Here is a 23,635-nt window from a genome sequence, read left to right as displayed (position 1 = left end):
GCTAAATTGTATGCTTTAAAAGGGTAAACTTTATGGTATGTGAATTAGGTCTCAAATCAAAAGAAAAAGAAAAGTAAATATACATGCCTGCCCCTGCCCATGATGTTCGAATAGTTTTATGAAGGTCTAATGAGTGGTTTTAAATTCTCTTTTTTGTGCTTTTTCATATTTTCATTTCCTTGTGTCATAGATTTTTAATCAAAAGTTTATACTCATTCTATGAAAATTCTAAAAAGCACAATACAACCACATATTCCTGGTTTATTAGCTCAGCAGCCAGGACTAAGCCTGAGAGGCCTATGTGGAACCCTCCACCTCCCCCCGCGCCCCCACTCCTCTCTCTGTACCACTGCCCTGTCTCACCCTGCTCATGCTAGTGAGCCCTGAGCATGTGCGAGAGGCCACCAGAGGCCAGACAGGTGTCTACTTGTGCCCCACCAGGAACTTTAGGGCCTTACATGGGAGAGCCAGGAAGAGGTTATGTCACTCAGAGCAAGGAGAGTCACTCTAGGAGAGCCAGCAGCTGCTTGGCTCATGCTTGGGAAAACTCAACTTCTCATTTCATAGGACGTTTCATAGGTGAAGTAAGAGAGAAAGCAAAACCTTTTCGAACTTTATCAATTGTGAACTTGTTTGCTTCATCTTTAATGTCTTCAATGGTGGGAAGGTAAAGGTCTCTTGGGATGCCACCATTCTCCTCGTAGAGGAACTCAACCGTCTGTCGGGCAATGTCCACCATACCTAAAACATAGAACAACACCGATAACTCCCCAGAGAGCATGTGATCTTCAGGCAATCATGACACTGACTTATTTCTAGAATGAAACAATAAGAGAATCTTTCAAACAATATTGGTGGTGCCCTAGCCGGTTTGGCTCAGTGGCTAGAGCGTCGGCTTGCAGATTTGATTCTGGTCAAGGGCAACTGCCGGGGTTGCAGGCTCCATCCCCAGGGGGGGCATGCAGGAGGCAGCTGATCAATGATTTTCTCATCATTCATGCTTCTATCTCTCTCTCCCTTCCTCTCTGAAATCAATAAAAATATATTAAAACAGCCCTATCCAGCTTGGCTCAGTGGATAGAGCGTCAGCCTGTGGACTGAAGGGTTCCAGGTTTGATTCCGGCCAAGGGCACATGCCTGGGCTGCAGGCTCGATCCCCAGTAGGGAGCGTGCAGGAGGCAGCTGATCAATGATTCTCTCTCATCATTGATGTTTCTATCTCTCTCTCCTTCTCCCTTCCTCTCTGAAACCAATAAAGAAATATTATATATATATATAATGTATATATATGTTTTATATATTATAAATATTACACATATATGTATATATATTATATATTATACATGTTATATATTATATATGTGTATATATGTGTATATATGTATATATGTGTGTGTGTGTGTGTATATATATATATATATATATATATATGTATATGTGTTTTCCCAAGCATGAGCATGAGCCAAGCAGACAAACAAAACAAAACACACAAACAAAACAAAACAAAACAAACAAAAATAAAACCACAGTTGGTGGGAATATGTTGCCTTTTGGGGAAGGCAATTATGAACAGTCTACCAAATTGAAAGTATTTAATGCCTTACTTCTAGGAATCTCTCTAATATGTCCCACAAAAACACACACACTAGTGTGCAAAGAACACTCTGTGCAGCATTGCTTATAAAGAAACAATGGAAATAACAAAAATATTCATGAACACAGCATGGTTAAAAGTGATACGTCATTATGCAGTCATTTCACTTTAGTTAAGTCAAAAGAACAAACTAGGACAAATGGAGAATAAGAAGAAAGTAAGGGTAACGTTTTTTTCCCCTCATACATTTTTGTATGAATTTGTTTTGTGTGTTTTTTTAAAATACATTTTTATTGATTTAAGAGAGGAAGGGAGAGGGAGAGAGAGATACATCAATGATGAGACAGAATCACTGACTGGCCTCCTGCATGCCCCACACCGAGGATTGAGCCTGCAACCCATGTATGTGCCCTGACTGGGAATCAAAAAATGACCTCCTGGTTCATAGGTCAATGCTCAACCACTGAGCCATGCTGGTTGGGCGTGAGTTTGATTTTTACTACAATAAACACGTGTTGCTTAGTGAAGAGAGGCAGAGAGCTACATAAATTCTATCCAGTACTGGAATCTGCTCTGTTCTCCCTTCCCTGGTGAGGACATATCATTATGTTCAATAGCACAGCCACTAGCCTCCAATATAATAAAAGGCTAATATGCAAATCAACTGAACAGCAAAATGACCAGTCACTTTGACAAGCACTGACCACTAGGGGGCAGACGCTCAACTCAGGAGCTTCCCCCTGGTGGTCAGTGCGCTCCCTCAGGGGGAGCGCCACTCAGCCAGAAGCCAGGCTCACGTCTGGTGAGCACAGCAGCGGTGGATGGAGCCTCTCCTGCTTCTGCGGCAGTGCTAAGCCGTTGGTTAGACATCCCCTGAGGGTTCCCAGACTGCGAAAGGGCGCAGGCCGGGCTGAGGGACCCCCCTCCAAGTGCAAAAATGTTGTGCACCGGGTTTCTAATCCTATTTAATAAAAGAGAAACTTGGTAATTAGCGTACGACCGCTACCCTTCCCATTGGCTAATCGGGGTGATATGCAAATTAACTGCCAGCCAGGATGGCAGCCGGCAGCCAGGCAGCTTAAAGCGAACATGAGGCTTGCTTGCTTCAGTGACGGAGGACTCCAATGTTCCCTGCCTGCCGCTGCTGGCCTCTGAGCTGCAACTCTAAGCAACTATGTAACAAATATAGAAGCTAAACAAAACCCCAGAAACCCCCTTTCAGTCAGCCGGGCTTCAGCCAGCAGGATCGCAACATTGTTTCAAATACAGAAGGTAAACAAAGGCCAGAAACCTGCTTTCAGCAGCGGAGGCCTCAGAGCTGGAGCCAGAGCTAAAGCTGGCCCAGAATAAAAAAAAAAAAAAAGAAAAAAGAAAAAAAGGAGCAGTTGGGAGCTTCAGTCACCCGCCAGCCTGAAAACAGCCCTCAGCCCCTCACCCAGACTGGCCAGGCACCCCAGTGGGGACCCCCACCCTGAAGGGTGTGTGACCAGCTGCAAACAGCCATCAGCCCCTCACCCAGGCTGGCCAGGCACCCCAGTGGGGACCCCCACCCTGATCCGGGATACCCTTCAGGGCAAACCAGCCAGCCCCAACCCGTGCACCAGGCCTCTATCCTATATAGTAAAAGGGTAATATACCTCCCAGCACCGGGATCAGCGGAGCCGTGAGGCCTCCCAGCACCGGGATCAGCATGACAGGGGGCAGCGCCCAAACCCCCTGATCACCCTGCGGCTGTGTGAGTGACAGGGAGTGGGGCCACAACCTCCCTATCCGCCCTGCTCTGTTCGTGACAGGGGAAGGCACCCCAACCCCCTGATCAGCACTGCTCTGTGCCTGATAGGGGGGAGCTCCCCAACCCCCTGATCGCCCTGCAGCTGTGTGTGTGACAGGGTGCGGTGCCCCAAACCCCTGATCGGCCTTGCTCTGTGTCTGACAGGGTCCAGCGCCCCAACCCCCTGATCGGCCCTGCTCTGTGTGTGACAGGGTGCGGCGCCCCAACCCCCGCCCCCCACGGGCCTTGCTCTGTGTGTGACGGGGTAGAGCCATAACCTGCCCATCGGCCCTGCCCTGAGTGTGACAGTGGCGGCGCCCCAACCCCCTGATCGGCCCTGCTCTGTGGGTGATAGAGGGCAACGCCCCAACTGCCCCCCACGGACCCTGCTCTGTGTGTGATGGGGTAGAGCCATAACCTCCCCATCAGCCCTGCTCTGTGTGTGACAGGGGGCAGTGCCCCAACTCCCCTATAGGCCCTACTCTGTGAGTGACAGGGGGGAGCTCCCCAACCCCCTGATGGGCCCTGCTCTGTGTGTGACAGGGGGGAGCTCCCTAACCCCCTGATCGACCCTGCTCTGTGCGTGACAGGGTATGGAGCCCCAACCCCCCTGATGGGCTCTGCTCTGTGTGTGACAGGGGGTGGCGCCGCAACCTGCCCATCGACCCTGCCTTGAGTGTGACAGGGGGCGGTGCCCCAACCCCCCAATCAGCCCTACCCTGAGCGTGACTGAGGGTGGCATCGCAACCTCCCGATACGCCCTGCTCTGTGCATGACAGGGGCGGCGCCCCCACTCCCCAATCAGCCCTGCTCTGAGCCGGACCAGGGGCTGCACCTAGGGATTGGGCCTGCCCTCTGCCACCCGGGAGCAGGCCTAAGCCAGCAGGTCGTTATCTCCCGAGGGGTCCCAGGCTGTGAGAGGGCACAGGCCAGGCTGAAGGACCCCCCCTACCCCCTGAGTGCACAAATTTTTGTGCACCGGGCCTCTAGTATATAATAAAAGCCTAATATGCTAAGTGTCCGGTCAGCTATTCAACCAATCAAAGCATAATATGCTAATGATATGCTAAGGCCGCTCAACTGCTCACTATTATGTGCACTGGCCACCAGGGGGCAGATGCTCCAACTGGTAGGTTAGCTTGCTGCTGGGGTCCAGCCAATCAGGACTGAGCGAGATGGGCCGGACATGCCCTGGAGCCCTCCCACAGTCCCTCCCCAGCTGGCCAACCTCCTGCATCCCTCCCTGGCCCCAATTGTACACCAGTGGGGTCCTTTGGCCTGGATTACGCCCTCTCGTAATCCAGGACCCCTCGGGGGATGTCAGAGAGCCAGTTTCGGCCAATCCCGCAGGCCAGGTGGAGGGACCCCACTGGTGCATGAATTCGTGCACTGGGCCTCTAGTTAATTAATAAACCAAGTAAATAAATGACCAGAGCCCTGAAGACAATCACACTGTAGGGAGGACAGGGGTGGGGACAGGGGTATCCCTTTGCTGTAGCCGCCTTAGCTCCCACACTGCTCGGGAGGTTGTGGGTGAAAGAGTGGGTGCTGAGAGCATCTGCTTTTAAATAAGCCTTATCGCCATCACATGTATCTACCATTCCTTTACTTGTTGGCCTTGCTATAATGAAAAGGCGTGGCATTTTCTGAGCACACCTTAGAAGGGGGCTGAAATTAGAGAAGGATACTTAGAGAAAGACGTATCAGACAGAATAAACAAGAAATGGGCCTAATATTAGAAGATTATGGAAAAATAACCTTTGTCACATTTTCCAAAGGAATAGAAGGTAGGAGAAAAAAGACTCTGCCGTCTACCAAACAGGAATCCGGGGACTGGGGAGAAGGCCAAATGAAACGACAACAACAAGGAGATGATTTCATTAACCTCCCATGGGTTCACCCTCTCAGAGGTGGTCTTTTGGGCACCATGAGCCATCTCCCTATCCTCCCCATCCTTCTCTGGTTTCTTGCCACTGCTATATTGAAGGCTGTTGTATTTGGAAGGTAAATGTTTTAAGTTTAAATTAATATAGTTCAGCTGGTTGGCCATGTCATACAGATGGATCCCAGGAGAATGCTTGAGCAAGATGTATAAGGGCCCAGAGGCACTTTGGGTGAGTCACAAGGCCAGGAGTCACTGGTCTGGCTCTGGTCCAGCAGCCGCCCTTGGATAATCACATTTTCTGCCGTGCTGTCTGTACTTTCCTTCTGCACTGGGAGCAGAGGAGAAGGCACACTTGGCTACAGACATTTGTCCAGGAACAAGTGGTAAAAAAAAAAATTTAAAAAGATCCTGTACATACTGTAAAGCCTCTCTCCCCTTTTCTCCTCTCTCCCCAAACGGTAAGAAGCACCAGGCTTCCTGAACACACTGTGCTTCATTTTGCTAAACTTAACCCTGCGGTTGCCCAATTAGCTCCAGGTCTCAGCTTAAATAAATCCGTGTTGGTAGAGAAGCAATGCTGGACTGGGCTGCCCTCCGCACCTATGCTGTGGCTTCCTGATCTGTCCTCACGACAATGTAGTTGTTTCATTACTATGTCACAAGATGCATGAATATTCTCACAGGTTATGTCTAAATAAGATCATTCCACTGTCATGGTCTAAGGTTTGGGGTAGAAACATGGAAACACACACACACACACACACACACACACACACACACACACACACACGCACAAGCACACACACACACTCTTTCTCTCTGATAAGTCCTGGCACCAATGGAAAAAGGAATTGCTCATCTATCACTGGGACTCAGGGACTGAGCATAGAAGTTCCAAGAAAAATACAAGTCTTTTGGTGGCTTTTCTTTTTATTTGGTCCTAATCTCAGGACAAAAGAGGAGAAAGATTGCTAACGTGGGGACAATAACTAAACTTTTTATACCATCTCGGCCACAATGACGACAGAAAACCAAACCAATGTTCCACAGGAGGACAGTGATGCCTGATGGGAAAAGGCATTTTTGCATCTCAAAAAGCATGTGTTTCACAAAATGAGGAAAAGTACTTCAGATTCAGTAATGATCCATTGTCTGGGGTCACACCCTGTATCATTCTTTGCTGGAGAAGTTGTAGCCAGGGGGAGAAAAAAATCTTACCATCATGAATCACTGTGAGATATAGAACTATATTAACGGAATACTTACTCTGTGCTAGGCACTGGTTTTAGGAACTTTATCTGGACTAACTTCTTTCTCATATACATGTGAGGTGGTTATTATTATTGACTCCATTTTAAAGGTAAGGAAAGTTCAGAAAGGTTAAGTAACCTTCCCAAGGTCACACATCTGGTAAATGGCACAGCTGTGCCTTCAGAGCCCAAGCTATTGCCCTCAGGGCAGGCAGCTTCCTGGTATACCCATGCCACTTCACCTCAGCAGTCCACAAACTGAAAAACACCGAGTTAAAATGACAAGCAGAGAAAACCTGGCAATGAAAGTCAGGGCCACAGAGCTCAGTAAAGGTACAGAGAGAAGACACTGTTAGGTCCAGCCCACATTTAGATGAACCCTCTTTCCTGATTTACATCCTGAGTGTCACCTAAACACATCTCTTCTAATCAAGAAGTGAACGCCATAGGAGAGCGTAAAGCACTGACCGAGTTGTAGAGCACCCTTGATCTGGTCCAGGCCCGACTTCCGCTCTGCTTCGTTGCGGAAGCGCCTTCGGATAGTAGGGAACACCTTGGTCTCCCACGCTTTCACCAGCAGGGCATAGTGGTCCTCCTGGAGGAAGGCAAACTCATGATCAGAGAGAATGCTTCATGCTGTCATCAGTCCTGCTCTCACTTACAGCGCTCACCCCCTCACAGGCCAGTAATGGAAACACACTGTGTGGACCACAACTCACTACACCTCAGATGCCAGGGGAGGCAACAGCTAGACTTCCTTCACTCTAAAGCCAACTTTACTGCTGGATTATTACCAAATACTTCATTTCTCTAACATCTCTAGATCAGTATTGGGCAAAAGAGCCCAATAGGTATTGCTATTGATGTGTAGTTTAGAAAAACAAACACTGTAAAGGCACTGATGAAACCCAATGACATCATTCAAAGTGTAACAGTTCCAGTCTTGTATGTTCAGATCAAAATCATTCCTCATGGCTTGTCCTGGGCACTAGCGAGCTAAGTGGATGCTGCAGGTCTCTTACCTGTGGGATGTCATCATCGTCATCGTCATCACTTTCATCATCTGCAATGGGAGGCGGGTGGGGGTCTGGGCCAGAGGTGATGAAATTCTCATAGCTGAGCTCTACTTTGTAATGGCAGGACGTGTCACTGTCATATTCTGTAACAAAGCACAATGGCAGTGAGTTGTAGGCCAGAGCGGGCTGGAAACCATGCACTTCTCACCGTGGACAACCCGGATTCTCTGAATGTATGTGATAGAAAGACTCATAGTATTCGTGGGGATTTTCAAGTGCAGCGCCAAGAAATAACTAATTATTTATAATTACCCTGAGTCCTGCGATAGGTTTAGTGGGTATAATTCAACTCAGGGAAGAATCTGAAAAGTTCATCATCATAAAAATTAAACAGATACTTAAGGCAGTTTGTAAACCAGTATCCTAAGGGCCTAATATGACTTGCAGACATCTTTAGTTCAGAAAGCTCAGTTTTATTCAGTTTGATTATGAAAATTTTCAAATAATAGAAAGCTTCCACAATCAGCTTTTTATTCTTTGATGACCTCAGATTTAAAACAATTCAAAGAAATGATAAACATTTTAAAATTAGATTTCATAAAAAATTCTGGGGTTTTTATCTCATAAAAATGGACAATCTTGCAGGCTTGCACTTTCACTGAGTGGTGGCAAGTTTCCTATATATGGGGGGGGGGGGCGAGTTCTACTTTCAAGTCTGCCTTGCTTCCTCCTTATCCCCATTTCCTTTCATTGGGCCAGTTACCCCATTCCCACGGGTAACAGAACGAGCCCAAGTTAAATTGACTAACAGCATTTGCATCCCCAGAATGCAGTGGGGCCCTGGGAGGAGCTGGCTTACGCTGCTGAGGGGTGGCCACAGCGGCAATCCTGCACGGGGGCCCATGAGTGCCTGGGTCTGAGGCAACACTGGTGCCAGCATCGTTGTCACTGTCAGATGCCATGGCAAAGGGCAGGGCCTCGAAGTTAGCACTGATCTCCTCTGCCAGGTCAGTGCACAGGTCAGCAGCATTGCGGTGGGCCTGCCCTTCGGCATAGGCGAATGGGCGGGAGCCAAAGTTAGCTCGAGTCTTGGTGTTCTGGAAAGGAAAGCAAATAAAGGACTTAAAAGGACTTAAGCTTATTTATTTTTAATACCGTGAGGTGTTAAATACAGGGTGAGGTTAAATACGTTAGTGAGGTGACCCTCACTAAATGTCAAAGCATAAGAATGGCCCCCGCTATGGGACAGCACGTAAAGCTAGGCCAAGGGGCTGGTATAACTGTGTACACTGGCACTAAAGCTCTGAGGAAGCCAGCCCTGCCTACCCTCACCTTGCACTCTCACGCTCTTTGCTACATACAGTGACCTTTCTTGTTTCTAACACGTTCCCTTCTACTTGATGTCATTGCATATGCTGTTCCCTTCACTTAGAACATACTTTCTTCCAATTTTGCCCAGTAAGACCAGTAAATATTCTAGACCTGGCTCAAACATCACTTCTCCAAGGTAATGGAGACACGATTGGGTTTGCTTGGCATTGCTTTCATAAAGTCTACAATTTGCAAGTGCACTGTGATGATCAGTCTATGTGGCAGCTTGCCTGGTGGCCATGGGTGCCCAGATTAGACATTCTTTCTGGACATGCCTGTGACGGAGTTTCCAGATGAGATTACATTTGAATCTGTGGACTGGGTAAAGTAGATTTTCCCCTCCAATGTGGTTGAGCATCATCCAAATTACTAGCAGAAGTTGTTTTCCTTCCCAATAAGATAACCTACCTTTTTCTGAATGTGAACCACAGGCCACATGCCACCAGAGACGTCCTCGAGATAAGGCGAGAGGCGCTGCCCACAGTATGTGAAGTACACCCGGCCCTTGGCTGGCTGCCCCGGAGGAGGTGGAGTCCCCTCTGTTCTCTCCCAGCCAATTCCTGCCACATCACCTGCGGCAGAGAACAGGAAGGAAGCAACATGTTTCCCCCTCTTACTATTAAAAAAAACTTCCGAATTGCAACCAGTGTGACAAGGCCACATATCAGTGACAATCTTTGTTTTACTTATTTATGCCATTGGTTACATGTGGAAAATACATGATGCTTCATGCAGTCATCAGTCCTGCTCTCACTTACAGCTCTCACCCCCTCACAGGCCAGTAATGGAAGCACACTGTGTGGACCACAACTCACTACACCTCAGATGCCAGGGGAGGCAACAGCTAGACTTCCTTCTCTCTAAAGCCAACTTTACTGCTGGATTATTATCAAATACTTCATTTCTCTAACATCTCTAGATCAGTATTGGGTAAAAGAGCAGAAACAAAGTTACTGCAGAAATAAACAATTTTAAAAAGAAAATGTTTAGAAGAAGAAAAACGCCTAGTGTCTGAGTTAAGTTAGCTACCACAATCACACATTAAATTTAGCCTTTTCCTGGCAGCCAAGACAAAAATGGAAAACAGCAGGTGGGTTTTTTAAATGGAGGAATATAAGTTTTTTTCTTTTTATATGTGGAAGATTACTTATGGCATAAAGGTAAAAAGGTAATTTCTTAATAAATTTATAGAAGATTTAAGAGATGATCTTAAAATAATTTAAAACTCAACCCACAATGTAACTAAAGGTATACCATTAAAGCGCCCCTTACTTATATGTATTTACGGCATTTTTGCCAGAAGCTAAGATAATAGAAGCCCTGTTGTTTTCTCATGGGATAGAACTTAGAGACCCAAGACTAGCGTGTCCACTATATCCGCACTCCCACTTCCAGAGAAACTGCCAGCACAGGAGCTTTCTAACTAATCTATTGTTGCAAACTCTCCAATAAGTGCTTGAAGTTCTGTGATTCTATTTTTCATCACAGGGCATATGTTTTAGACACACTAGGATTGGCTTTCCAGTGGTCAGGGAATAGTCAGTTTTATCAGAGATGATGCTAAGATGTCCTATCTGAAAATATGTAGCCAACATGTTTGGCTGCTTCTAATGTGAGGAGAACACCTATATTTTGTTCCTGCTGGAGCAGGTAGGACTGATCACAATTCATCTACTACACAGATTATTACTTACATGAAGGTAAAAAAAAAAGGGGGGAGGGGAAGATTGGTTTTTAATTGAATTGACTATGTGACTGAAACATTTGGGCAGAATATTTGTTAAAACTGGACCAGATGTTCAGGCTACCAAGAGCAAAGTCTACATTTCCTGTATAATACATTTCACAAATGCCTCACGGTTAGTGGTGGAGTTCTCCTTTAAAACACACACACGCGCGCATGCACACACACACATACACACACACACAATAGCCCAAGTGACCCTTACGACCAAAATGACCAGAATGACTAGTCGACCAGTTGCTATGATGCTATGATCCCCTGCAGGGATCAGGCCTAAACCGGCTGTCGGACATCCTCCGTGGGGTCCCAGATTGTGCGAGGGCACAGGTCAGGTTGAGGAGACGTCCCCCTCCCTGCACGAATCTCTGCACTGGGCCTCTAGTGTGTGTGTGTGTGTGTGTGTATTTTTTTTATTGATTTCAGTCAATAAAAGAGAGAGAAATAGAAACATCAATTATGACAGAGAATCACTGATTGGCTGCCTCCTGCACACCCCACACTGGGGTTTGAGCCTGCAACCCAGACATGTGCTCTGACTAGGAATCGAACCGTGACCTCCTGGTTCATAGGTCAACGCTCAACCACTAAGCCATGCCAACTGGGCAAGTTCTCTTTTTCTGAAGCTATTTATCTGCTCATTAATAACAAGCTATTGGTTACATGTGATGAAAGACAAAACTTCAGAGAGAAGTGAAATCTCAGAATTTTCTCATGATGGAGGAACAAAAGTAAATGTGACTCCTAAGTTACCAAATGGAGGCTCTAGATGATAACGGCCTATAAAATGACAGGGTTGGTGTACACTAGAGAACAACAATGACAAGTATTTGATTTTCACTAAAAGACAAATTGACTGTTTCCAGTTGCTAAGTTTATTTAACTTCAACCTACAGAGGGTGGGAAAAAAGCTTCTGCTGCACTCACCGGGAGAGAGAGTCACGTCTAAGCGAACGCTCTTCCACTGCAATAAACTGGAGCCATTGTAGTGCACAGCCCGGCCGTTGCTGTGGAAAAACAAGGGGAGTCAGAGACAAGGCTCGCCTGCCAACACGGGGGCGGGAAGTAGCAAGCAGGTGGAGGGGTTCAGTGGCATGAGAGTAATTAGTAGAGAAATCCTAGGAGGCATTCTCTTTCCCTACACATGAACATATTTCCAACCAGTATTTTATACATTATGGGGGTTAGAGATTAAAATGATATTACTTTAGTTTAAAGCACCCAACACACTACATTTTTTTAATTGATTTTTTACAGAGAAGAAAGGAGAGGGATAGAGAGTTAGCAACATTGATGAGAGAGAAACATCGATCAGCTGCCTCCTGCACGCCCCCTACTGGGGATGTGCCCGCAACAAAGGTACATGCTCTTGACTGGAATCAAACCCGGACCCCTCAGTCCGCAGGCCCACGCTCTATCCACTGAGCCAAACCAGTCAGGGCCCACTACTTTTTTTTTTAAGTAACAGCACTAGTAGCCACTTACTTGTGGAAAAGACAAGTGCCCACTGGATTAGTCCAAGCCCCATCTCGCTTCTCTGCTTCTGTAGCAAACCCAAAGGACACTATTGGTCCAGTGTCGTCATCAGTATCTCCATAGGAAACAATTTCTATTTCCCAGTAAAAAGATGGGGCCTGAAGAAACACCAGAAGTGGGCAGACAGTCAGAGAGCTGAACTTGCTTTTTCTCTCAAATTTGAAAGAAAGAGGCAAAAGCCAGTATGTCATATGTTTTCTCACCTGAACTGGCAGTGGTGAGGTGGCGTAGATAAAGGTACCCCGGGGCAGACCGCCTCCGGCGCTGGGGTCAGCCAGGAAGGTGACGGAGGTCAGGTGCGATGAGAACATGCAGGCTCGAACAGGTGGGAACACTCTTGAGGCGCTCCAAGTTATCTCTTTGGGCTGCATTGGGGAAAAACTCTCATTCAATAGAATTGCAAATACAAATCCTTTCACTCTCTCAAAGAAAAATAATAATAATTAAATAACGTATCTTTTTTTTTTTTACCAAAGGAAACTTTTCTTTATTAAGAAAAGGCAGTTTCCTTCCCAATGCCCAGTCCTGCTCTCTCAAAATAATCACTCTTAACTCTTTTATCTGTTAATTCTGATCTTACCTCTATATTTCTCCTTCTATGCTTATGACACTATTTTTAATATTTTGTTAAGACATCATTTATCCTCTATTATGACAAAGAGGTTTCAATTCCCACTGACCTACTTCTCCTGACATACATGTACATACACAGGTCCTCACCCCTCATCCTCCCAGTGCTGTCATAGGACACATTTTGGTTCAATCGGTAATCAGAATTTATTATCACTAGGACTTAATATTCAGCTCAAATAAAAAAAAAATAGTTCTATGGTTATACTCCCTTTCTTCTTGGTTAGGTTAATTGCCTCATTTTTTTACTTTCATAGTTTTTAATATATCTAAGCATAGAATTCCAAGCTTCTCTCTCAGATGAAAGCATATTTTTTAAAATCCCTCCATTTCACTTTTATTCTAAAGAAAGAACTAAAAGATGCATGTGAAGATGAGCTCCAAGGACATTCAGATCACTGTTAGAGCGAAAACTGGAAACAATGTGGACTTGCAACAGTAAGAGCTTGAGTGAGTAAACTGAGGCACAAGTATATGCGGGATATTCAGTTTTTATTGGTTGATGTGGAAAGGTACTCATCTATGGAAAGGGAAAAGCTAGACACAAAACTGCAGAAGCCCATTTTTGTTAAATAGGAATTATAGGCAACTGGAGATGATGAGGTTTCAGGTGACATTACTTTATATGTATTTTTTAAACTTTGTATTTTGAAATAATTTCACACCCACAATACTACTATAATTTTTATATACTCTTACTAAGATGCATTGAGTTTTTTGAAATATAATTCACATAACATATAATTTACCCATTTAAAGTATATAATTCAATGTTTTTTAGGATATTCACAGAGTTGTGCAACCACGGCTACGACTTGATTTTAGAAAATTTTTGTCCCTCTTAAAAGAAATCTTTGCCCATTTGTAGTCACTCCCCATCCCCCACTCCCTCCAGCCCCTGACAACCATCAATCTGCTTTCTGTGTCTATGAATTTGCCTATTCTTGGCGTTTCATATAAATGTGGTCTTTTGTGACTGGCTTCTTTTGCCTAGCATAATGTCAAGGTTTACCCATATTATAGCATGTATTACTGCAGCATTACTTTTTAAGGCTGAATAATATTCCACTGTATGGAAACATCACATTTTATGCATTCACTCATTAGTTGATGGACACTTAGGTTGTTTCCATCTTTGGGATATTATGAATAGTGCTGCTAGAAAGTCACAGATATAGCAATTGTTAAGATTTTGCAGGTTCTGCTTTTTAATCTCTCTCATTCTCTCTCTACATAGTCTTATTTTTATGAGATTGACTACAGATCTAACATTTTTGAAGAAGTGTTCTCTTTCTGTTGTTGATAACATGAAAATGTATAAGTTAATGAGCTCTGCTCCTCTACTATAATTTCTCCATATTCAGAATGTCAAAATAATATGCTTTGCCATTCAAAGATGATAGTATGTCCCTGCAGAATATATGCCTCCAAATGGCTTTCAAACGCTCATTCTAAATTCTATTGAAGTCCTAGTTGGCATTTCAATGTCCAGTGCTGCAGTCAGGCAGGAGGCGTGATGCTGCAGAGGGCTCACCTGTCGCCGGTCGGCCTGCAGTGGCGGCGGTGGGGGCCTGGCACAGTCCCGGTAGAGCATCCTCAGCCGTTCACACTGCACCTCCACAACTGCCAGTCGCTCGCCTGAGGGAATACATGGAATAAGTGAAAACGAGTCTTACAACCCCCCCAAGAGCGCTCCACCTCTTTCAGAGAAGGGTCAAAGCAAAATAATGCTTGCAGAGATGATTCAAATCCTAACAAAAGAGCAAATAGCCTGAGACATCTTTGTCTAGTACACATAGCTTAGCAGCAGAGCAATGTGGGATAATGAGGAATGACTGCCTAATGGGTACAAGGTCTTTTTGGAGGGAGGATGAAAATGTTCTGTAATTAGACAGTGGTAATGGTGGTACACCTCTGTGAATATATTAAAACCCACTGAACTGTATACTTTTAAATGATAAAATGTATGGTATATGAATTATACCTCAATTTTTAAAAAAGGTATCTTAGGAGGAATAAAATGTAGTCCAATAAAAGTAAAACACAGAATTGTTTAGAATAGCAAGAAAGATTGATGGGCTGTACCACAGCTACAGACACCAACACAATCCAATGATACGGGTTAGAAAGCGGAAGGAAAGTTGAGGCCAAGACACAAGGGTCAAAGTGGAGGCAGGAGTGAGGCCAGGCCACGAGGTGTGTGCCCACTGTCCTTTATCTATACCGGAAGGCACAAGACCAGATCTGTTTCCCACTGGACAAGTCAAAGAGGGAAACTATTTAGTTATAGGATTCATGGAGTCCATTACATAAATGTAAACTAGTCATAGAGTCCAGCTATTTTTGATAAGCTGCCAGGCCTGAGTCTCAGGGTGGGACTGTCCACACAGAAGCCTGACAGCACAGGAGAGGCAGGTCAAGAATGTGGGTCAGGGGAATTCAGAGCACTGTTCCTTCAAGCGAGGCCTGAGGTCCATCCACAACTTACAATTGCGACTTTTGGTTAGAGTTTGGACAGCATTTTAATATGCTTCCCAGGGTTCCTATGAACTTTCAAAGTTTGAGAAAAACCTCTGGCTCAGGGAATGTGTGTATTTAGGAAGAAGAGGAAACAGCTGAACCTGAGAGGTTCTGGCTTCTGTAAGAGTACAAATTAAAATTGAGGACTTATTTTGGTTTCTATAAGCCTTTTTTTTTTTTTTTCAGTTTTAAAATTTGTTCCCTATGCTATTTCAACCAAGGGATCAAGTTAACTTCTCAGGAATATTGCTTCATGGGAAAAGGTTCTGTAGTGCTATCTTTCTAGATCAGATGGAATTAGATACTCTTCCTTGGATCAAAGAAGCTATACAATTTAGATTTGACTTAGTTAATATTATAATGGCAAATCTGCTGCTTACTTCATCCCAGATGAAATAAAATAATAGAAGGAATTCATTTAAAAATTTTTTCATTTTAGAGACTCAATGTATTACTGCCTATAAATGTTTTAACATTTTTATATATGAAATAAAAAAAATATCAACACATCCTTTATAATAAAGAGCTCATATGCTAATTATACCGGAAGGCGGAACAAACTTCCAGAATGACCTTCCGGAACAACCAGTGGGTGGGGGCTATGGGGCTGTGAGGCAGCCAGGGCAGTGAGGCAGCTGGGGCTGCAAGGGCTGAGCATCGGGCCTCTAGTTAAAAATAAAAAATCAAAGAATTTTCTCTTCTACCCATCACCTTGAATCCTCTTTACTAAACAGCATTTCTTCTAAGCACAGTCTATGACTCCTTGTAGGATGTGAGAATCCCCTACTGTGTTGCAAAGTAACCCAGATGCTGGGGGTGGGAAGAGTTGTATTTTACAGGTAAATGACTAAGGAGTCAGCAACTTAATATTTTACGACATAGGGTGCTATTTTAGAATATAAATCGATAAGCTAATAGTTTTCTCTTTTGTAGCAATTAATAAGTACTTCTCATACGTTTCTTTCCAACCCTCTGTTACCACAGAGTTATTTTCCACTAGGAAAAAAAGGTTAGGTGGGTTATTAGTAAAACCATTTGAGATCACTGCTCTAAATTATTATACTTTCTAGCCTGTACATTAAGTTCCAAAGTTAATTTCACAGAATAAGACCTCTTTATTTCATAAAATACATGAAAGAGGATACTCAAAAAGAGCCCTATAGAAAAGCAAGCAATTAATTCAGCAAGTTATATGCTTGCTAAAATCATTTTAAAATGTCCTATATGCAACCTAAACCAAGAATGTTAAAAAGGAGAGGCAGGGAAATAAGTACCTAAAATTTAGTATAACACAAAATTATGGGCAAAAATTAGTCACAAGTAATTTCACCCAAGAAGTCTAGCAAACTCCTTTCTTCTATTCTACTTCTCTATTCTCAGGGGCTCTCTGAGTTTTAACAACAGTCCTTGGCTCCACAGCACTATGCTTATTAGAGGAAGGAGATTTGAGAAGTAAAACAGATACAGAACGAAGACTAATTAAAAAGCAGGAACAAACCAATAAAAGTCAAATGTGAAAAAGGACAAAAATTCAAGGACAGAAACAAGATTAGAGAGTTACTGAAAAAGCAAATTAAATGAGGAATAGTAAATAATATGAATAAAAATGGCTAAAAAAGCATAAACTAAAGCTATAAAAAGAACTATTAAGGAAGTTAAAGATTAATTTCTTCCTTATAGTTCTTGAGAATGCTAGCACTAGAAAACTGAGGAATGAATGCCAATCTAATTGTGAACAATTTCATACAGGGTCCAGTTATATCCTTGGGGATAAGCATAAACTTTCACTTAAAAACATCCAGGCCAGCTACCAATTTACAGGAAATTTGAGGACAAAAGGACATATTAAATGACACCACAAGGATACAATCGGCAAAACCCAGACTGTGGGAAACCTTTCAACAAATAAAATGCAAGGGGAAAAAAGATACTAAGGGGAATCAATATTTTAAAAGAAATTTAAAAGACATAGCTAGATATTTAATAATATTAAAAGAATTACTGTTAATTTTTTAGATGTGATCATGGAATAGTGGTGATTTTTTTTTAAGAGTCCTTATTTTTTTAGAGAAACATACTAAAATATTTATGGATACAATAATACCTAAGAATTTGCTTTAAAACAATCAGGAGGGTACAGCATAGATGAAACAGGGTTGGCTATAGGTGATAACTATTGAAATGAGGTGATGGGAACATGAGGGTTCATTATATTAACCTCCCTATTTTTGTATCTGTTTAAACTTTTTCAGAAACACACACAAAAAGACGGATGTTAGTGCAAACTCCTGATTTTGAATTCACATGTAGCCAATCACAATAGTCAGAAAGTATGTGCAGCCCAAAGGACCATTCATAAATAGTTCTAGTAGGGAAATTAAGGCAATGAATTCATACGAATGGAGAAAAAACCCCACTTTGACATGGTCCTAAAGTTAAACTGAAAAAATGCTGATTTCCTATTTGGTATACACTGAAAGCTTTTTATTTCCATTTCTAGATCTGGGATGAAAGTGAATTGTGATAAGTATTGTCTGTAGAATTCAACTGTTTGACAGGTGTGTGCATGAAAACTGTTTAATTTCCATTATCAAGTTGTAATGTGCTGACAAGACTCAATAAGATAAGATACTTTCCATAACAGGTACTCACCAGCACTGCATTCCTGGGCTACTAGGTTAAGAACTTCAACAGCTGCTGGGCACTGTTGTATGAATTCTTCACAAAATAAGCTGTCTTCTAAAAGCTGGGCCATGACCAGGCATGCTCTTAATGTTAAAAGATTTACAATATTTCAAAGTCATCAATGTTCATTCTCTAAAAAGTCAACTGTGAAAAACATTTCAATCAATTTTGTTCCCTAATTTACAACAAGGCTCAAACTCCCCCTTCCTCTTGCTTTTTTTCTGAGCTGGATTGGTTTGGAAATACAGAAGTAATTTATCTTTTCCCACATGGTAACTGCTGACTCTGCACGAACAATCAGAAAAGGGAAAAATGGTTGTCACTTCCATTAAATGGAGACAAAGAGCCAGGTGAGACATTAGAGTTGTCTTCAAAAAGCATTCCCTAAGCTGCGCTGCATGGGCAACCTTTGTGTTCTGAGAACAAGAGGAATCCAAACGCTTGGATATCTGTATTTTTCTGACTCTCACCTGAATCAAAGTACATATGAAAGCTTTCTGAGAAGTCTCATTATCAAAAGCGAAACTTGTTTCTGTTGCTTAATGGTAAACAGATATATTTGCAGGAAAAGACTGCTTTTCTTTCCAACATCAACACTTGTGCGCATTCCCTAGCTTTCTCATTATCAGTCTGGATATGATGAACTAGATATGAACTAAGGTAGACTGTACCATTTAAAAAAGGCAAAGTGACAGAGGAATTCCTGTGAGAGAACAAAGTTCTTTTACCAAAGCAAATCAGCGGAGCCTTCATTCCACATATCACATTTTGATTATTTTTTATTTTTTCAAGGGAACAGCTAAACTTTATTTCAAGGGCAGAAACTGGGGACCGGCCAAGCCTAGAGTGCAGGAGCTCACCAAGGACCTTGCCCCTGCAGCCTACACCACCTTGGCATATTAGGGGATCTCTGGAGGGTGCTCACCTTGTTCTTATTTCAGCCAGGAGCCGAACGACTGCCATCACAGGAGCTGACCCATCTCCTGTTGCAGGAAGTGAGGTATGAATAGAGAGACTTCCCTCCTGAGGAAGCAACATGGACTGGACTGCCTGTACTACCTTCTCAGTAATGGACAGTTTATGAAGAGGCAATGCCTGATGGTGGTGGTGGGGGGGGCATGGCAAAAAGTTAAATTCAAGTAGTTAGTTTATAAGAAATGAGGGTGTTATTATCTGGAGTTAATTCTCAAAATATCAGTTAAAAAAGTAAAATCACCATACAGAAAATTACAAACTAGACCAAAACAATAAAAAATATAACACAATAAAATATTTCTAATTAAATAATTGAATTTTGGCATCAAGTTAACAAATTTCACACAAATGTAACTATTAAATAATTATCCCCAATATATAAATACACATCACAAGTAAAACTCAAGACAATCAAGTATTTGTGCTTCTGTACTGTGCACATTATTCATTACAGTGCGGTTACCATTTGCAGTGACATTTTGTAATGCATTTAAAAATCACCTTACCTCTGATCTTGGAACACAAAGTCTAGACAATGGAATAGTCAGTGTGTCTGATGCTTGCGAAGTCTTTCTACAGTCTATGGGTGGGAATCTGACTGTAGCTATACCTTCCTGTTCATTGATAGAAGCCACTACTCCGATGCTTCCTGATATTCCTCTGCCTAAAACCTAGAGACACAGATGGATCAGCACCACCTACCAGTTCCGACAGTGGAAGTAACTCTACATGTGACAAGTGGGAAGAGTAAATTCACAGCTGTCATTAGGCATTACAGTAACAGTTGATTATAATGCTGATATCATATAATATCAGCAGTTTATTATAACACTAAGTCCTGAACATGAGTTAAAATAATAGGCCCTACAATTTGATGTCAAGGTGGTCACAGCATGATTTAATCTCAATTAAATATCAAAATTTCAATTCTAAAATACTGCCGATACTGAATATACGACAGGAATAAGTATTATAGTATGACAGTTAACAACATACAGTAATGTTCTAATATTCAGTCTGCAACACAGTGTGAATTAGAATGCATTTCTCAGATTCCTTATTTAGCTTGAAGGACCAAGGATTTTATCCAACAGGTGGACAACACTTGTCGGTACAGATAGTCAATTAATCAATGGATGCTTATATGCAGAGGAAAACAATGATATGGGGAAATGGTGGCTGCTTACCTGAACCTCGGACCCTATCTTGATTGTCTCTTTAAAGCCTCCAAGTGCACACAGTGCAGCGACGGCCTGGCGGGCAATTCTTTGAAGTTTGGCGAGTTTTCTACCACTACTGCTTCCGTTTTCCAGAATGCTTTCTGCATATTTCCCCAATTGTGGAATGTACATCAGTGCACGAGACAGAACCTAAATATAAGAAGCAGTCCATGTAGGAGGAGCTGGAGCTTTGGTCATTTTGATACAAAGGGTGATGAAGTGTCTACAACAGTGACTGGGTGTCATGTACTGAAGTAACTGTGGGTGTGGGAGGGATGAAATAACTATTAGGTAAGACCCCTGACATTCCTGTCATATTTGCCTTAGGTAGTTGGACAGAACTGGAAACACACAACCTCAAAACAGGGGAGAAACAAACACTGTATTAATAAAACCCCTAAAATAAAGCAAACATTTATCTGAAGGAAAACCGTCAGAGCATACTCCCCACATCTCACAGCCAACTACCTTTAGGACATGGTACACAGAGTCACTTGAAGGATGACCATGGGAAAGGGGAACTGATCACAGATCTCTAGCTGCATTGGTCATGATGCATTAGTAACAGAGCACTCAGGGAGTGTAAATCACACAGAGGCCACCGTAAGACTTAGCAAGTACCTTCATAAACGCAATAAACAAGGCTGCACAATGTCCTAATGTCGGCACCACTCAAACACAAGCAAGAAGGAGAATCAAGGGGTGCCATTCTTTCCCTGAGAACTCTGTCCTGTTTTCTGCAAGATTAGAACTGGTGAACAGAGCTGAAACTACTAAATCAAAGCAAATCTGAGGGGGGAAACAGAGAACAAGTTTAACTGGCCAATATGGGAAATCTCGCTTTCCTAAAAATGTCCCTTGCTAGACATGACTCAAAAAGAACCCTAGTTTCCTTCCTCAGTTCAGCAGCAACACCGCACTGACCTTTTCTGCTGTTGTGGTCCATATCTGAGCGGCATTTGATTCAGGTGCCATTAGCAAGCTATGCAGCAGGGCGATCACTTCCGCAGCCATGCTGTTTGCCACATGCCCACTGATGAAGGGTCGGACGGGGTCGGTCCTGCAAGTGCCAATAGGGAACACTGTCAGTGCCCAGTGCCAAGAAGTGGCTTTTAGTGTTGGTGTCAGAATTCACTGACTGAGAAGAAGCTAAGTTATCATTAGGAAGAAATCTTTTCAGTAACTAAGACTCCTCTGAAACGATGAACCTCCGATTTTGATGGTGCAAGCCGTAGGATCTTAGGATCGAGGAGACCAACTGTACCTGCACAGCTCACAAGCATGGAACACCTGGCAAATGCATTCACCCACTCCTCTCCCAGAAAGAAGCTCATGTGCACAGCGGGGATGGTGGGAAGGATTGTTTGGAAGAAGTAAAGGCAGCAAGGCCAGAGTTCACTAACACTCAAAAAACTGTAGCTGGTGTTTGTGGTTGTGGCCTTTCTCAGAACAACAAGCCTCTGAAAAAAATAAATGTGCCCTGGCTGCTAAGGCTCAGTTGGTCAAGCATCATCCTGTGCACTGAAAGGTTGCCGGTTCAATGCCCGGTCAGGGCACATACCCAGGTTTCAGATTCAACCCCAGGTCAGGGTGAGTATGGGAGGCAGCCAATTGTTTCTCTTTCTCTCCCCCTCCTCCCTTCCTCTCTCTCTAAAATAAGTAAAAACATATTAAAACAACAACAACAAGCCTCTGGTTATAGGTGTCCTCTCAGCCAGGAGTGCCTCCCTGTTTGTCCATCACAACCTCAGGTGGGTATTTTAAGGCCCTAATCTCCATTTCCAGCAGGTCAATGGGTGATATAAAATTAAAACCCTAAAAACAAACCCATCACAAAGTAAATGTGAAAAGAGAGTGGACAGGCTCGACCCTAGGGAAGGACTTACCTCGCAAGCTCAGAGTTCCTCTCTCGGCAAATGGAGGTCTGGGCAGTTTTCTTTTTGTCACCCGTGGACAGTCCACTCACAGTCTCTGGGTTGACCGATTCCACAGGTGGCCCAACACTGACGATGAGGCCTGACTGTGCCCACTTGGTTGCTTTCCGGAGAGCAGCTGCGGCCTCCTCTGTGACCACCTCGCAGCAGCCACCCTGCAGGGCATTGGAAGATGCTCTCGAGATCCATGTCACTCCTCTCATCACTAAACTCTGTGAAATCTGTGTCCCCAACTACCAAACCAACCCAGACTCGTTTTCAAAACTTCACATATTAACATTGTGCGGAGGAAGGGAAATCCCCCAAAACATCCTGTGTCCTCACCTAGACAGAGAAAACTGTTAGTCTTCTAGATATTTTCCATGCACATTCTCACTTACATTATCATGGATCACTCTACATGCAGTTTTTCCATTTATTTCTATCAGTTATCAAAACATGAATATGTTCCTGTATTGGTATAAAGAGTTATCTGACTCTTTTTGAGAGTTGTACTATATTTTATCATACAAATATAACAATTTTTAAAATTTTTATAATTTAAAGCAGTGGTTGTCAACCAGTGGTCTGCGGACCACTGGTGGTCCATGAAGTCTGAGAGGTTGGCGACCGCTGATGTAAAGAATTGAGGTACAGCCCTAACCGTTTGGCTCAGTGGATAGAGCGTCAGCCTGCGGACTGAAGGGGCCCAGGTTCAATTCCGGTCAAGGGCATGTACCTGGGTTGTGGGCACATCCCCAGTAGGGGTTGTGCAGGAGGCAGCTGATCAATGTTTCTCTCTCATCGATGTTTCTAACTCTCTATCCCTCTCCATTCCTCTATGTAAAAAAAATCAATAAAATATATATTTAAAAAATTTAAAGAATTGAGGTATAATAGACATATAACAATTTCTTCAACCAATCCTGTATGTATGTGTACACAGATCCTATTTGTTATTTACAAACAGAACTGTGAAGAGCACGGTTTTCTCTGGATACTGGAAAATGCCTTTGTATCCTCACCTTGACAATACTGGGCATTATCCAACTTTCTTAACTTTCCCATCTGCCAGGCGAAAATGACACATTACTGTTTTTATTCCTTTCCTTTATTAATATGCTAGACTAGAGGCCCGGTGCACGACATTTGTGCACTGGGGGATGCAGGGGTCCCTCAGCCGACCTGTACCCTCTCCAATCCGGGAGTTTCTGTTTTTGCAATCATATGAGCAAACTGTCTGAGACCCCAACTCAGTTTGGTTTGTTGCTCACAGAATAGAGGCATTTTTTCTTTCTTTGCTTCATTGGTGGAGATTTCCTAGAAGTTTTAGGATATCTTCCCTTTAATTTTTCCTAGACACTCTGATTTTACTTATGTCTCTCACCTTTGCTTTCCGTCCATCCCCGACTGCAACAGTAACTTGCTCTAGGCTCACTTTGCTCTAGTGCAGTGGTTCTCAACCTTCCTAATGCCGCAACCCTTTAATACAGTTCCTCATGTTGTGGTGACCCCCAACCATAAAATT

At 43.3% G+C, this 23,635-nt stretch overlaps 1 protein-coding gene across 8 annotated transcripts in view; it reads right to left on the bottom strand.

Moving 5' to 3' along the window:
* HECTD4 (HECT domain E3 ubiquitin protein ligase 4) overlaps positions 1–23,635 on the bottom strand; it is a 156,288-nt gene that overhangs the window by 30,690 nt on the left and 101,963 nt on the right. For all 8 annotated transcript variants that reach the window (XM_059677155.1, XM_059677157.1, XM_059677161.1 and 5 more), the window contains 15 exons: positions 22,081–22,283; positions 21,119–21,254; positions 20,162–20,344; positions 19,481–19,645; positions 18,925–19,094; positions 17,967–18,082; positions 14,329–14,432; positions 12,368–12,529; positions 12,114–12,262; positions 11,556–11,635; positions 9,296–9,459; positions 8,376–8,613; positions 7,523–7,659; positions 6,969–7,095; positions 604–741 (listed from right to left, as the gene is read on the bottom strand). In XM_059677155.1, the coding sequence (XP_059533138.1) occupies positions 604–741; positions 6,969–7,095; positions 7,523–7,659; positions 8,376–8,613; positions 9,296–9,459; positions 11,556–11,635; positions 12,114–12,262; positions 12,368–12,529; positions 14,329–14,432; positions 17,967–18,082; positions 18,925–19,094; positions 19,481–19,645; positions 20,162–20,344; positions 21,119–21,254; positions 22,081–22,283 (2,272 nt within the window). The remainder of the gene's footprint in view (positions 1–603; positions 742–6,968; positions 7,096–7,522; positions 7,660–8,375; positions 8,614–9,295; positions 9,460–11,555; positions 11,636–12,113; positions 12,263–12,367; positions 12,530–14,328; positions 14,433–17,966; positions 18,083–18,924; positions 19,095–19,480; positions 19,646–20,161; positions 20,345–21,118; positions 21,255–22,080; positions 22,284–23,635) is intronic.

Source organism: Myotis daubentonii, chromosome 19 (genome assembly GCF_963259705.1).
Source record: "Myotis daubentonii chromosome 19, mMyoDau2.1, whole genome shotgun sequence".
NCBI classification, from domain to species: Eukaryota; Metazoa; Chordata; class Mammalia; order Chiroptera; family Vespertilionidae; genus Myotis; species Myotis daubentonii.
This window is presented reverse-complemented; position numbering and strand designations above follow the sequence as displayed.